The sequence below is a fragment of the Callithrix jacchus genome, chromosome 17 (assembly GCF_049354715.1).
Source record: "Callithrix jacchus isolate 240 chromosome 17, calJac240_pri, whole genome shotgun sequence".
Lineage (NCBI taxonomy): Eukaryota > Metazoa > Chordata > Mammalia > Primates > Cebidae > Callithrix > Callithrix jacchus.
Genome location: NC_133518.1, coordinates 80,442,843 through 80,457,370, shown reverse-complemented (window position 1 = coordinate 80,457,370; position 14,528 = coordinate 80,442,843). Strand labels below are relative to the sequence as shown.

The following is a 14,528-nucleotide window of genomic DNA, read 5'->3' as shown; positions in this document are numbered from 1 at the left end:
ACACACAGCACACACAACACAGCACACACACAATAGCACACACACACTATATACAACACACAGCACACAACAGCACACACACAGCACGCACACACAGCACATGCACACACAGCACACACACACTATATACAACACACAGCACACAACAGCACACACAGCACGCACACACAGCACATGCACACACAGCACACACAACACAGCACACACACAACAGCACACACACACTATATACAACACACAGCACACACACAGCACACAGCACGCACACACAGCACATGCACACACAGCACACACAACACAGCACACACACAATAGCACACGCACACTATATACAACACACAGCACACACACAGCACGCACACACAGCACATGCACACACACAACATCACACACACACTATATACAACACACAGCACACAACAGCACACACACCACGCACACACACAGCACATGCACACACAGCACACACAACACAGCACACACACAAAACAGCACACACAGCACACATCACACATGCACAGTGCACACATCACACGTATGTACGATACATGTGCACACACAAGCAGTACACACAGTGCACACGCTCAGCAAACACATGCCGTGAACAGCATATAACACAAAACCACACGCAGACTCCACACACAGCTGGTCAAACACAGAGGACACTTTCCCACCGTTTTTATTTGGAGCAACGAACCACCAAAAAAAGCACTGGAGAAAGACTCGGGTTTGCGAGAATTGTCCCCACTCCCCACGCCGTCTTTCCCAGGGCCCGTGTGGCATTTGGGAGGTGGCCCCAGGGCCAAGTGCTGGTCTTAGCTCAGTCAGCTTCCTGCCCTCGTGTGGGCTGGCCTGGCCAGGTGCCCTCCCCGGCCACTCCTCACACAGGTCAGAGCATGGGGCCTCCCTAGCCCTCCACCCCTTGCCTTTACCGCCCGCCACACTCCCTGCAGACCCTGCTGTGTGCGGGTCACCCGGGAAACCCTCACTGCTGTGTGTGAAACCAGCCTCTCTGGGCCTCAGGGGCCAGGCTGTCTGTGGCTCTCTAGTAGCCTCTGTTTATGAGCGAGGCCCCTGTCATGGAGTGAGTTGCTGGTACCCCTGCCATCCCCGTGAGGGCCAGAGCCAGCGGTATGCCCATTTCACAGCTGAGGGTCTGAGGCCCAAAGATGTAGGTCACACCAGCTCAGGTCAAGTCAATTGGCTGAACCTGTGTTCTTAACTGGGGTCAAACCACCCTGTCTGCTTCCTCCAGCCTCGTGAGGGGCCCGGTGTGGGTGTGCAGGCTTCTCACCCTACAGGGCGGTCAGTGCCAGGAGCTTATGGGGCTGACCCAGCTACTTGGCTTCCTCAGGTGCCTTCTTCCACCTGCAGACAGTGGTGACACCTTCCCTGTGGGTGGCGGCGACACTGAGAAGTTAATCCCTGTACATCCTGCCACTGTAATTAACTTACTCCTGGCCACCACTGACTCCTCCTCCAGGAAGCCCTCCTGAAGCCCGAAGTCTGGCTCGGATACCATTCCCTCCCTGGTGCCGGCCTTTCTGATGGCCATTACCTGCCACGGCGTTAACCCAGCCTACACTGTGCAGTGGTCAACACTTACGCTTCTCAGCATCCTCTGTGTCCTGTGTGGCCTGTGTATGTCGGGAGTTTCCTTGCTGTCCTCTGGCCAGCGCATTCTCTCCCCTTCCTGGGCCCTGGTGGGTGGGAAGCAGCACCTCCTTCCTGCCTCCTCAGCTGAGCCTGAAGCTGGGGTCACAGGATCAGCAGGGGCTCCAGGAGCTGTCCTGTGACTGATCACAGCCACGGAGCTCCTCCTACCCCCAGAGCCTCCCCACGGCACACATGTGCGCAGGCCTCCATAGATGGCACAGACACACACAGCTCCCCATAACGGCCTCATCCGAGGGGGCACTGTCAGAGGTTCTTAATCTCAGGAGCATCTTCAGGATACTCCTCCGCTGAGGCGTCCAGGGCTGATGCTCCCTTCCAAAATGAGGGCCCTGTCACACCAGGACCCCCAGTTGGTCAGGAGCACTCCTCTCTTCCTGTCTGCCTCCACTCTGCCATCAAGAGGATGCCGGCCATTCTAAGTACTCACAAGCCTTGCCAAGTGACCCTGCTGGCACCCTCCATCCAGGACACTCTGTATGGGACATGGATGGCCTGTGGGGACCCCTCTCAGCCACATGTCCCATGCCACTTCCAGTCCCATCAGGCAAGTCAACCCTCCCTCAGGCACTGATGTGTGGCCAGCCAGGACTCACTGCATAATGAAAAGGACCAGGGCAGGGGGCAAGATGAGTCTGCCCTGGGATAGTCCCTAGGAGGTCTTATGTAAAGAGGGGGGTGGCTGGAGTCCCTGGAGCCCAGGTGTGAAAGTGTGTGCATGCTGTGAGTGTGTGTGGCTGTGGTAGGGGCAGGGCTTACAATCCTGGAGAGGCTGGTGGAGCCACCAGGAAGTCTTCCTGGACGAGGGAAGTCCTGGGTAGCAGTGAGAGAGGCACAGGCTCTTTAGGAGCCAGGGGAGGCAGGCTGAGGAGAGACCCAGGTGTCCCTGTCTGAGCCTATGCTACTGGACACCCTCCCCCCAGCACCCGCCCCCCTCCAAGGATCCTCCCTTCGGCTCCCTGTGGCCTCAGCTCTGCAGCACTCGGCTCAGCTCCACTGGGCTCAGCTCCACTTCAGGAAGGCCACCTCCTCCTCCTGCTGTCACCACTCACCGCTCATAACCTCGAGGGGGTGGGGACCCCAGGGCTGGACACACCCCACTGTGGCCCTAGAGCTCAGCCTGTCGGACGGACGGACAGTTGGACGCAGGACCCCAGAGCCCGAGGTGGGCAGTGTGCCAGGGTCCCTCGCGGACTCCTCAAGGTCAGTGCCAGCTGGGGATGCAGCTACTCTGGGGCTCTTGAGACTCGCGGGGCACACCCCAGGCCCTCAACCCAAATCACAGGCCCCAAAGGGGGTTTTACCCCAAGGGCATCGGGGCAGGCAGGTCCCGGGGAAAGGGGATGCCCCTGTGTCCACAGGCCAGCCCCCATCCGGGGGTCTGTCAGGAGAGGCCCCAAGCTGGGGGCCAGCTCCTCACACAGGCCTCGCTGGGGACACCCCGCACCGGCCATGGGGAGCTAAAATTGGAAAGTGGCGAGTGGGAGGCAGCTGACAAAGCTATTTCTCAGGCTCTTCACCAAGCTCCGGTTTCAAGCTCCTGCTCCATTAACCTGATCCCCAGGGCCTCTCCACCCCCACCCCGCCGGTGAGGAGGTCCCTCCACCCTTGGGCCGGCAACCTCTGCTGTGGGCAGGGACAGTGGTGGTCTTCTCTCACGCAAGATTCCAGAGGGGCTCACTGAGAAACCCGATCCTGAGGGGAGGTGGGCAGAAGCCTGGCCCAGGTCTGCTGTGTGACCTTGACAGGTCCCTGCCCCTATCTGGCCCATAACCCCTCCATCTGTACGAGGAGACTGCTGACCTCGGAGGCCTGGGGAGATGGCTGCAGGACTGGGAATTTTGGGGAGGATCGAGGGTGGGCAAAAGGGCCACATCAACCACCTCTTGGCCCCGTCAGCCCAGGAGGTGCCTGGTCAAGGTCATCCCTTTAATTTGCACGTTGAGTCAGTACCTGTGGGGTCCTTAGGAAGCCCCTGGGCCAGGTAGAAGCAGAGTAGGAAGGGTAGAGGTGCCAGCTGAGGCCACAGGGAGGCCCAGCAGGACTCCAGGGGACAAGCCAGGCCCTGGCGGGAGGGAGTGGCCAGGCTCAACCGGGGCCTGATTCTGGTCAGCACCTTGGACAGCGGCCAGCACCCTCTCGGACTCCTGCCGGGCCCCGCCTCGCCCCACAGCCACCTCTTCAGGGCACCTCCTCAAACAGCACAGCCGCCAGCTGGCGCCCAGGGCCTGGATCCACGGGGTGCTGAGGGAGTGGGCAGTGTGGTCACGGACACGGGCAGGGACTGGGAAGTGGCAGCTGGAGCTCCGGGCCGTGTTGGGGCAGGTGTCAGTGACAGGCTGGAGGCTCAGTCGAGTGGTGGAGTCTTGGCTCTAGATGCAGCACCGGAGGAGTCACGGGATCTCAGGGAGGGGCGTGGGAGTCAGAGAAGGGGTCTTAGAGAGGCTGGGGCTTTGTGAGAAGCTGAAGGAGACTCACTGAACGGGGCGGGACTCTGCAGCCAGAAACCTGATTGCAGTGATAGAGATGGGGTTTCTCCGCATGCACGAAGGTCATGGGGGCCTTGGCAGGAGCGGGTTTGACAGGGGGCGGGGCCTCTGGAAGGCATGAAGATGTAAATTAAGGTGAGGAAGGCAGGCTGTGAGTGAGGGCTCTGCCCGAAAGAGCCTTGATGGGTGGGGTGGGGACAGAAGCAGCAGCTGGGATGGGCACGGTGCTGGGTGGCCTGCGAGCAGGTGGGGGGCACAGGAGCAGGCAGAGTGATGGCAAAAGGCCCCCAAGGGGCGGATGGGGCAATCTCTCTTCAGAGCGGGGTCCTCACTGGGGTGACGGGTCGGGAGGTGGGGTGAGGCAGGGCTGGAGATGGCAATGCCCTCACAAGGCCTGTCTCCCCACCCTTTCCAGGGTATGCGCATCAAGACAGCATTGCCGGCGGCTGAGCTGGGCCTGTACTCTCTGGTGCTGAGTGGGGCCCTGGCCTATGCTGGCCGTGGCCTCCTTGAGGCCTCACAAGGTAATGGCTGTGCAGGGGGCAGGGGGACAGGACCCTTCTTCCCCTGGGGGCCTCAGGGTTCCAACCAGCAAAGCCAGAATCTTAGAGGCTCCAAATCCAGGGTAATCCTTCTAACAGGGCTGGACCTCCCTTTTCAGCCTGGGGCTCCCATCTCAGGCAGGCACTGGGGGCTGGGCTGAGCCAGGTACAGACACACTGACAGAGACATAGACATAGAGTCACACACACACACAGACACACATACACACACAGACCACACATACACAGAGGCCTGGACCCATACACACACACACACACACACAGACCTAGACCCAGACACACACACACAGTTGGAGACCTGGACCCAGACATATGGACACACACACACACACACACAAACACACAGACATATATATACACACAAGGACACACAGAGTCCTGGACCCAGACACACACACCCCGACACACACACAGACATAGTAGGAGACCTGGACCCAGACATACACACAGACACACACACAAACACACAGACATATATACACACAGGACACACACACAGAGTCCTGGACCCAGACACACACACTCCAACACACACACACACACACACACACATACATGCACAGAGGCCTGGACCCAGACAGACACACACACATACACACGTAAACACAATATACACACACACACAGACACAGACGCAGTCAGAAGCCTGGACCCAGACACACAGCAAAGCCCAGAGAGAAGCAGACACAGTGCCCTGCTCCCGACGCCCTCACTCCCCAGGGTGGGGGCAGCCTTGTCCACGGGGGAAGTGGGGCTGGGTGTGTGCAGGGCCCCTCTCCCTGAGGCCACACTGTGTTCTCAGATGGGGCCCACAGGAAGGCATTTCGGGAGTCTATACGACCTGGCTGGGAATACATTGGCCGGAAGATGGTAGGTCCCCCACACTCCAGGTTCCCTCCCATCCCAGCCCTTCTCTGCTCGCTGCTCATGTTCTGGAGGTCCTCAAGTTACACGGCGCTTGGGGGGGTCTCCAGCTGGAGCTTCAGTGCCTTCAGCTTCTCCACTGGCCCCTCCTGTATCCTCCTGGGGCAGCGAGGCTGCCCGCGCCCTGCTCCCTTGGGAAATGGGTGGCGTTGGTGGAGGGTGCTTCAGCGGAGCCTCCAGCACCTCCCTTCCCAGAAACAGCGATAAGGGGAATCGCAGGCAAGGCGTGGAGGCAGGGAGGAGCCCCACGGTGCCTTCACTCCTTTCTTCCCACCTGCCTGCGCACTTCCCTCGGAGAGGACTGGGGAGACCTGGAGGCCCTGCTCTTGAGTTTGCATAGAGGACGTGTTGGGTTAGCCAGTGGTAAAAATAATAATAATTATTAAATTTAAACATGATAATAATAAAAGAAGAACACGAAGGCAGGAAGGTGCTGGGCTCTGACCAGCCCCCTCTCCTACCCTAACCTGCCCCACCTCCTGCCCCGGCTGCCCCACCTCCTGCCCCGGCTGCCCCACCTCCTGCCCCGGCTGCCCCGCCCCCTGCCCCGGCTGCCCAGGATGTGGCCGACTTCGAGTGGGTGATGTGGTTCACATCCTTCCGAAACATCATCGTCTTCGCCCTCTCCGGACACGTGCTGTTTGCTAAACTCTGCACCATGGTTGCCCCCCAGGTGAGCTGGGCCAGGGCCTCTTTCACCACAAGGGTTGTGGGAAACCCCTCTTGGGGTGGCACCCCCACTTATGGGGCAAAACTGAAGCCTTCTCCCCGTCCACAGCTCCGCTCCTGGATGTACGCCGTGTACGGGGCCCTGGCCGTGATGGGCACAATGGGGCCTTGGTACCTGCTGCTGCTGCTTGGTCACTGCTTGGGCCTGTATGTGGCCTCGCTCTCGGGCCAGCCCTGGCTCTGTCTTGGCCTTGGCCTGGCCAGCCTGGCCTCCTTCAAGATGGACCCTCTCATCTCCTGGCAGGTATGCACTGGTGCAGGGGTAGATGGTGTTGGGATAAGATCCCAAACCTCTCACGTCATCCAAAGTCCTTGCCCCCCAAGTATCCCCAAGTGTTCCCTTCACTTTCCCACTTGTCTTCAAGCCTTTGGATGTGCCCTGGCCACAAGGTGACCACCTGAATCTCAGGAGGAGCTGACCAGCTCATTCCGGGCTCCTCACATTGCTGGGACGGAGCAATGGCCAGTTAACTGGCGCTGGAGGAGAGGAAGGGGCAGGAGCAGGCTGGGCCCCTGTGGAAAGCCAGGGGGCGGGGAGTGGGTTTCCCAGAGACAGGAGGCACCCGGTGAGCTGGTGGCCTGTTCTTTCCCTCCAGAGCGGGTTTGTAACAGGCACTTTTGATCTTCAAGAGGTGCTGTTCCATGGGGGCAGCGGCTTCACAGTGCTGCGCTGCACCAGCTTTGCGCTGGAGAGCTGTGCCCACCCTGACCGCCGCTACTCCCTCGCTGACCTGCTCAAGTACAACTTCTATCTGCCTTTCTTCTTCTTCGGCCCTATCATGACCTTCGATCGCTTCCACGCCCAGGTGAGGGGACGCACTGCGGGCGTGTCTAGAACAGACTCAATCTCCCTTTCAGATTCGGGTTCCCAGGTAGAATTTCCCATCCTCAGGTATGATCCCAAGATGAAGCATGTGTCCCCTCCCTCCTCAGACCCCAGGATGGGGCATCCTTTCCCCTCCAGCAGGGATCCCAGGGTGGAGACACATCTCTTCTCTCAGACGAGGCTCCCAGGCTATGGCTGTTCCCCTCCCACTCAAATAGGGCTCCCAGGACAGTACCGGGTCTCCGGTGACTGGCTGCAAATCTTCCCCTGACTCCAGGATGACTTGTGTCTCCACCCTCAGGCAGGACTCCTGGATAAAGCCATGTCCCCTCCTGCCCCTAGTAGTTAGTGAACCCTCTCAGACAGGGCTCCACAGGCAGGGCTTGCCTCCCACCTCAGACCCTTCCCATCCCCCCAGGTAAGCCAGGCGGAGCCGGTGAGACGCGAGGGTGAGCTGTGGCACATCCGAGCACAGGCGGGCCTCAGCGTGGCAGCCGTCATGGCTGTGGACATCTTTTTTCACTTCTTCTACATCCTCACCATCCCCAGTGACCTCAAGTTTGCCAACCGCCTCCCAGACAGTGCCCTTGGTGGGTTCCCAGAAGAGGGATGGGGCAGGGCTGCCACCCCAGGAAAATAGGCCCCCTGCACCCCTGCAGTGCCACAGCTGGGGAAGCACCTGAGGGCATAGGAGCAGGGGCTTGTTCTTTCTAATGCACGGGTCTCAGCATTAGCTTCATCCTGTGGGGTTGGAGCAGCATCCACAGAGCCCACCCACCTCGCCAGCCATGGCTGGTTTCCACACATGGGGGTCTCCATGGGGCAGGCAGAGCCTGGGTCTCCCAAAGGAAGTGGCGGGACAGGGTGCCCATGGGTACAGACCCCACGAGATGAAGCCCAGGCAGTGACGGTGCCCTGCCCCCAGCTGGCCTCGCCTACTCGAACCTGGTGTATGACTGGGTGAAGGCGGCCATCCTCTTTGGCGTTGTCAACACTGTGGCATGCCTCGACCACCTGGACCCACCCCAGCCTCCCAAGTGCATCACCGCCCTCTATGTCTTCGCAGAAACGTGAGTGCCGGCCAGGGTGGGGAGGCGCACCCCGGGACCACACCTTCCCCTGGCCTCCTCCCCACGCTTCCCTGGGGTCTGCACCTGAGGGCTCATGTCCACCCTGAGGCTCATGCCCACCCTGAGGGCTCATGCCCACCCTGGGGCTCATGCCCACCCTGAGGGATCATGCCCACCCTGAGGCTCATGCCCACCCTGAGGGATCATGCCCTCCCTGAGGCTCATGCCCACCCTGAGGGATCATGCCTACCCTGAGGCTCATGCCCACACTGAGGCTCATGCCCACCCTGAGGGATCATGCCCACCCTGAGGCTCATGCCCACCCTGAGAGATCATGCCCACCCTGAGGGATCATGCCCACCCTGAGGCTCATGCCCACCGTTTTCCTCTCACAGGCACTTTGACCGTGGCATCAACGACTGGCTTTGCAAGTGAGTGGGGTGGTGTCACAGCCATCCTGCCAGGTGTCTGAGCAGGGCAGTGCCAAGATGGGTCCACTTTTTAAAAGATCACTCCTGGGCCAGGGGAAGCATAGAGCACAGTAAGGAGGTTTTAGCAGAGCTCTGGGTGAAAGATACAGAAGTTAGGACTTCAGTGAGGGCCCCAGAGGGGAAGAGAGGTGGCGGGAGGGGTCACACAGCCAGCAGCCTGGGCAGGACACGGTGAGTATGGGTGTCAGGAAGGAGAGGGAGATGATGCCTGAATTCCTATCTGCAGCCTGGATGCAGCCTCGCATCCTGGGAGGACGGAGGGCAGTTTCCAGAGAGGGCTTCAGTTTCAGAACTGTCTAGTTGCAATCCGGGAGATATCCCTCTGGAGATTCAGGGAGGTGGCTGGGCCTGAGGGTCTGGAGGACTGACGGGACTCAGAGCGTCCTGAGTGTGGGCAGGTGGTCCTAGGCGTCCAGAGTGGGGGAGTCCTCAGGAGAGGGAGTGGAATGAGAAGAGAGACGGGGATGGCCGAGATGAGGCCTGCAAGAGCTCTGCTTGGAGGGAGAAGGAAGAGCCAGCGGAAAAGACGAGAGAGGCTGGAGGACAGGAGAAGAGTCAAGGCCTCGTGCTGCCCTGGAAGCCATGGGAAGACCGTCCAGGCCTGGTGGGGGCAGCTGGGTCAGACGCCGCCGAGCCGCAGGGAAGCTGGAGGCCGGGATTAGTGCTGGTAACATGGAGGTCTGCGGCCTTTCACGGGGAAGGCAGGGCCAGGTGAGGAGGGAAAGTCGACTGAGGAGGAGAGGAGTGTGGGGTGACCGCAGGGGAAGAGAGGAGTGGCTGAGGGAGGAGAGGGCGGTGTCAGAGATAGGCGAGAATGGGGCACCCTGAGAAGAATCATTCAGCAGAGGAGATGGTGGTGCAGGATACCGGGGTGACCGATGGAGTGAGGTCCCTGAGGAGGAAGGAGGTGACAGCGTCTAGTTCCTGGCAGAGGCCTGGCTTCAGCGGGAGGAGGAGAAGCCAGTGTGCATGCGGAGGAAGGCAGGTTAGTGCAGACAAGCACGGATTCTCCTGAACGCTCAGCCTTCTCCACGAAGCAGGAGGTACGACCGTCCGCTGAGAAAGGCAGGACTGGGGACGTGGAGAGGCAACAGCCCAGCCTGGATCTCCCCACTCGTGCCTGCGGGGACATAAGGGCACAGTGACCCTTGCAGAGCATGGGAGAAGCAGCCGACTACAGAAACACTGGCACTAAGCGCGCAGGTGGTATTGGAGGTGGTGGGCTTATGAACTCCAGCATGTGAAGCTGTGAGGCCTCCCCCGTGGGGCTTAGCTGCCCGGGTGGGTGTAGCTGAAGGGAAAGTAGGTGGGTGAGAAGGAAGAAGTCAAGAGTAAGAGTTCTCAGCTTGTTTATAGTGACGACTCACCGGATCAAGCCTACTAAGGATGGTGAGAAGATGAGAGGGTCACAAGGACAATGGGATTGGATAACTGAAGCTGGGGGGCCAGGAGGTCAGGAGGGGTTGGGCAAAGACTGGGAATTAGGAAGGAGTGAGCTTTCAAGTGGTGGCAAAGTTGGGGTGTGGCCATGGGTGTGGGTGGTTGAGGTGGAACGGAGAAAAAAGCCACGGGAAATGAGGAGGTCGAGGAATGGAGAGGCTGGTTGTTCGTGGGTCTTCTGCTGAGTTTATTGAACAAATGTTTATTGAGCGCCAAGTGCCAGGCACTGTTCTAGGCACTGAGGATACAGCCATGAACACGGCAAAGACCCTGACCTCGTGGAGCTTACAGTCTCGTGGGGAGAGACAGACCATCAACAGGTCAAACCCACGAAGGAGGAGCTTTAGAGACTGGTCAGTGTTACGAAGAAGCTAAAACGAGCAATGGGACAGAAGTTGGTGACAGGTCGGGCTTCTCTAGTGGGGTCTGGGCGGGCTTCTCTGAGGAGGTGGCATATGAACTGAGATTTGAGTGGTAAGATGTGGGGCAGAGAGTACCAGGTGAAGGGAGCAAGACGGGCACATCTGGAGCGGGGTTTGAGCAGGGATGGGGACACGGCCAGTAGCCGTGAGACACACCCAGCTGTGGAGGTGTGAAGGCCAGAAAGGCCAATGATCGGCATCATGAACGGGGGAGCATGGGGGCTGACGAGGTCCGGGAGGGAACGGAAACCAGGCCACGTGGGAGCTTCTAGCCAGTGTAGAGAGACTGAGTCAATTCTGCTTGTAATGGGGAGCTATTCAGAGGGATTCACCATGGAAGTGACGTGACCTGAGCTGCACTCTTAAAAGATGCCTCTGGCTGCTGTGCGGAGAACGAACTGTGGGGGCAAAGGCAGAAGACAGAAGACCACTTATGAGGCTCTTGCAAGAATCTCTGTGAGGAGAGAGATCATCTTGACTCGGTGGTGGTGGGAGCGGAGGTGAGCGCTGGTCGCGACTGAGTGGAGCCGGCAGAATTTCCTGGCTTGAGTGTGGTGATGAGGCAAACGGAGAATCCACGTCGGCACCAAGGCTCACACCCTGAGAAGCAGAATGGATGGTGGTGCCGTTCACTGAGATGGGACAGAGTGGGCTTTGGGCAGGGACAGGGGCATCTGTCACTCAAGTCACACGGCTGGTAACAACTGGATATGCAAATCAGGAGAGATTGGGCTAAAGACAGACTTGGGGGTCGTGGCACAGAGACAGTACTTGAAATCTTGGGTCCGGATCATCTGGGGCATAAACAGCTGGGGAAGCTGTCACACCCAGGCTGAGCCGGCCACCATTTGAAGTTGGTTGGAGGAGGAGCAGCTACCTGAGGTCAGAAATGTTGAGGAGGTCGCCCTGTTGTGTGTGCTCCCCCATCTCATCCCTGCCCTTCCCACACTCCCGGTGGTCTTCTCCCGCTTTCCCTGCAGATACGTGTATGACCACGTCGGTGGGGAGCATTCCGCCGTGATCCCGGAGCTGGCAGCCACAGTGGCCACGTTCGCCATCACCACTCTGTGGCTTGGGCCTTGTGACATTGTCTACCTGTGGTCATTCCTTAACTGCTTTGGTCTCAACTTCGAGCTCTGGGTGCAAAAACTGGCGGAGTGGGGGCCCCTAGCGCGAATCGAGGTGAGCAGAGAGGTCTGGGGCTGGGACTGACTGGGTCACAGAGGGCAGGGGGGGCACTGCTGCTTTCTGGAGGCGTCCAACCCCTCACCCCCAGCCCCTCCTGGTTGTCAGGGCAGTGGCGTGCTCTGTGGGAATCCGGCCCTCCCGCCTTCTACGGGGTGGAGCGCCTGGACCTCGCTGTGCTGGTCAGGCCTTGCCCTCTCTCCGGACCTGCCTCCCATGTTTAACAGGGAGGGGGAGCTGGCCTGGGGCTCCCCAAGACCTGGCCGGCCATGTGGGCCAGGCTGCTGACCCACCACGCCCCCTTTCCTTTGGCCTCCCTGGGCCGGACAGGCCTCTCTGTCAGTGCAGATGTCCCGCAGGGTCCGGGCCCTCTTTGGAGCCTTGAACTTCTGGGCCATTATCATGTACAACCTTGTGAGCCTGAACAGCCTCGAGTTCACAGAGCTGGTTGCCCGGCGCCTGCTACTCACAGGTGAGGGACGGGTGTGGAGATACAGAATGTGCTAGGCATCAGCCTCAAGGACAGGGACCTTCCAGAATGCCTCCTACCCCATCATCACCCCGGGGACCCAGCAGGGAGGGCCCATCACGCCGGAACAAGGATGGCAGAAGTCGCTGTGCATGCAGAGCTGCCTGAGCGTCTGCGACCCCTTCCCCACAGGGTTCCCCCAGACCACGCTGGCCGTCCTGTTTGTCACCTACTGTGGTGTTCAGCTGGTGAAGGAGCGTGAGCGAACCCTGGCACTGGAGGAGGAGCAGAGGCAGGACAAGGAGAAGCTGGAGTAGGAGGGAGGGCAGAGGGATGGGCTCTGCTCAGATCTTCCGGGCCAGATGAGGCCGGATCACAGAATAAATGACTTTTCTACCACAGCTTGGCTGCTCCCCGCCCCTTCCCTCCACAGACCCCTGGCTCCACATTCATGGTGGCTGAGGGGCTGGCGGCTCTGGGCCTCGGGAGGGGGACAGGGGTTTCCACCCATGGAGTGGAGGAGACACCAGTTGGAGGCCAGAGACCATGGACTAGGCAGCCCAGCCATGAAGTCCCGAAGCCCCAGGTCTTCAAAACACCTGCCCACTGGCTCTTGGAGTACAGATGCAGACCCTGAGCTGCTTGCTCAGAAGGCACTTTATTCTTCTTAGAGACACTTGATGGGGACGCTCCAGCCTGACAGGCAAGACTCAGTTCTGTGGGGAACATTCCCAGAGCTTCAGCCAGGCTGGGCTACCGCCCTGTGGTTCTGGCTCAAGGGTCAAGACAACCAGGGAAACATGGCGACAACGGAGAAGCCTCTAGTTCCTCATCCTTGCCCAAAAGGCCAGGGCCAGTCAGCGTCCCTTCCCTTGGCTGACAAAGCCCCTGGGGCACCGTAACCAGGTCCAGACTCTGGCCTCTCCTAACCTCTTCTCTGGAGCCCCCACAAGGCCAGACCTATGAGGGCCGCAGGATGGGAGGGGTACTGAGCTCAGGCCCCGGGCTGGTCACATCTTGGTCAGGCGAAGCACGTTAAGCCGCACTGGCAGGAAGGTGGCACCTGCCGCATAGGCGATCTCCCGCAGGACACCCTCCCACTTCTTCTCCTCCTCATTATACCTGGGGTGAGAGAGGGTGGGGACAAGGACGGGAAGCTCAGCCAGCTGAGTCCAGAGTGGAACACAGCAGAGAGGGCGGCTGAGCGCACTCGGCCATCTCTAAGATATCTGCCCCTGAAGGTCCCCAGGCTCTGGGAAAGGAGACCCCACAAGACCCACCCAGGAACACCCACCCACACTCCAGGAAGGGCCTTGCTCCCCAGGAGAGATATCCTCTCAAGTGGTGTTCCCATATTCCTCAAAGCCCCCCTCCAGAAAGGTCTACACTCCCACACCATCCCCTCAATGTCCTTGAGAATTTCCACGCTCCATTTTTAGGAGGTCTCCAGTCCCCTCCAGCAGCACTGCTCCCCAGGGACTGCCTGCAGCAGGGGGATGGCTGCAGGTCCAGGGGATGCCCTAGAGGCTAAAGTCTCCTTCCCCCACCCCGAGAAGGACCAGCAATCGAGAGCAATGGTTCTGAAAATCCCAGCCTCCAACTGCTTCCCGGTCCTGGTGGCAGCCCTTGCTCCAGACCAAGCACCCAGAAGGCAGGAGAGAGGAAAAGCCGGCTGCTGCTTGGGGCCTGTTTCTGTGGGTCTGTGGCCTAAGCGTGGGTCTGCTCCTGTCTGCAGCATTGTTGCTGCTCCACCGTGGGGCACGGTGCCATCTGTGCAAGCCCGGACTTCCCCAGCAAATGGAGAAACGGCTGAGCAGGGTATGTTGGCTGTTCCTCCCTATAGGACTCCCCGGAAGAGGGATCCGCTTTGCCCCCAGAGGAGCTTGCCCGGTGCCTCGGTGCCACACCATGGTGCTGTGGGTGTCAGCTTTGCTCCTTGATTCCCCTCACCTCCCTGGGGCCGGACTCACCTCCAGATGTCATTGAGCTCTGTGGGAACAAGCTCTCCGGACTCAGTCTCCAGTGTGGCAAAGCCACCGATGGCATAGAGCGTGCCCACCAGGCTGACCAGGCTGAGGGAGCTACGTTCCTGTGGGAAGGCCTCGAAGGGTGCCCACCTGGGGTGTGAAGAGGTGCATCATCGGGGTGCCTCGGCAAGCGCAGTGCTCCAACTGCACCCCTTTGCAGTCCACATCCCAGGCACCCAAGCCCCCACCCAGTTCCCCCGCCCTGTCCCAGTATCTTCC

General features: G+C 59.7%; 2 protein-coding genes across 5 annotated transcripts in view; one reads left to right on the top strand and one right to left on the bottom strand.

Moving 5' to 3' along the window:
• Nucleotides 1-2,791: 2,791 nt before the first annotated feature.
• Nucleotides 2,792-12,683, top strand: HHATL (hedgehog acyltransferase like). 3 transcript variants are annotated; one of them, XM_035278669.3, is made up of 12 exons: nucleotides 2,792-2,877; nucleotides 4,579-4,687; nucleotides 5,529-5,596; nucleotides 6,210-6,323; nucleotides 6,429-6,623; nucleotides 6,976-7,185; nucleotides 7,624-7,795; nucleotides 8,131-8,275; nucleotides 8,671-8,706; nucleotides 11,609-11,810; nucleotides 12,144-12,285; nucleotides 12,475-12,683. In XM_035278669.3, the coding sequence occupies exons 2-12, from the start codon at nucleotides 4,582-4,584 to the stop codon at nucleotides 12,597-12,599; spliced, it is 1,515 nt and encodes a 504-aa protein (XP_035134560.1). In that variant the 5' UTR covers nucleotides 2,792-2,877; nucleotides 4,579-4,581; the 3' UTR covers nucleotides 12,600-12,683. The 3 variants fall into 3 exon arrangements, with proteins under 3 accessions (XP_035134560.1, XP_035134562.1, XP_035134561.1); XM_035278670.3 differs by lacking the exon at nucleotides 2,792-2,877 and adding an exon at nucleotides 3,933-4,298; XM_035278671.3 differs by lacking the exon at nucleotides 12,144-12,285.
• The window catches only part of KLHL40 (kelch like family member 40), a 16,037-nt gene continuing 11,881 nt past the window's right edge, over nucleotides 10,373-14,528 (bottom strand). Inside the window, exons 6-7 of one of the 2 annotated variants that reach the window (XM_035278668.3) lie at nucleotides 14,253-14,399; nucleotides 10,373-11,228 (exon numbers count right to left, since the gene is read on the bottom strand). In XM_035278668.3, coding sequence (XP_035134559.3) covers nucleotides 11,222-11,228; nucleotides 14,253-14,399 — 154 coding nt within the window. In that variant the 3' untranslated portion in view covers nucleotides 10,373-11,221. Of the gene's footprint in view, nucleotides 11,229-12,921; nucleotides 13,405-14,252; nucleotides 14,400-14,528 lie in introns of those variants that run through there. The other variant, XM_035278667.3, reaches the window with a different exon arrangement.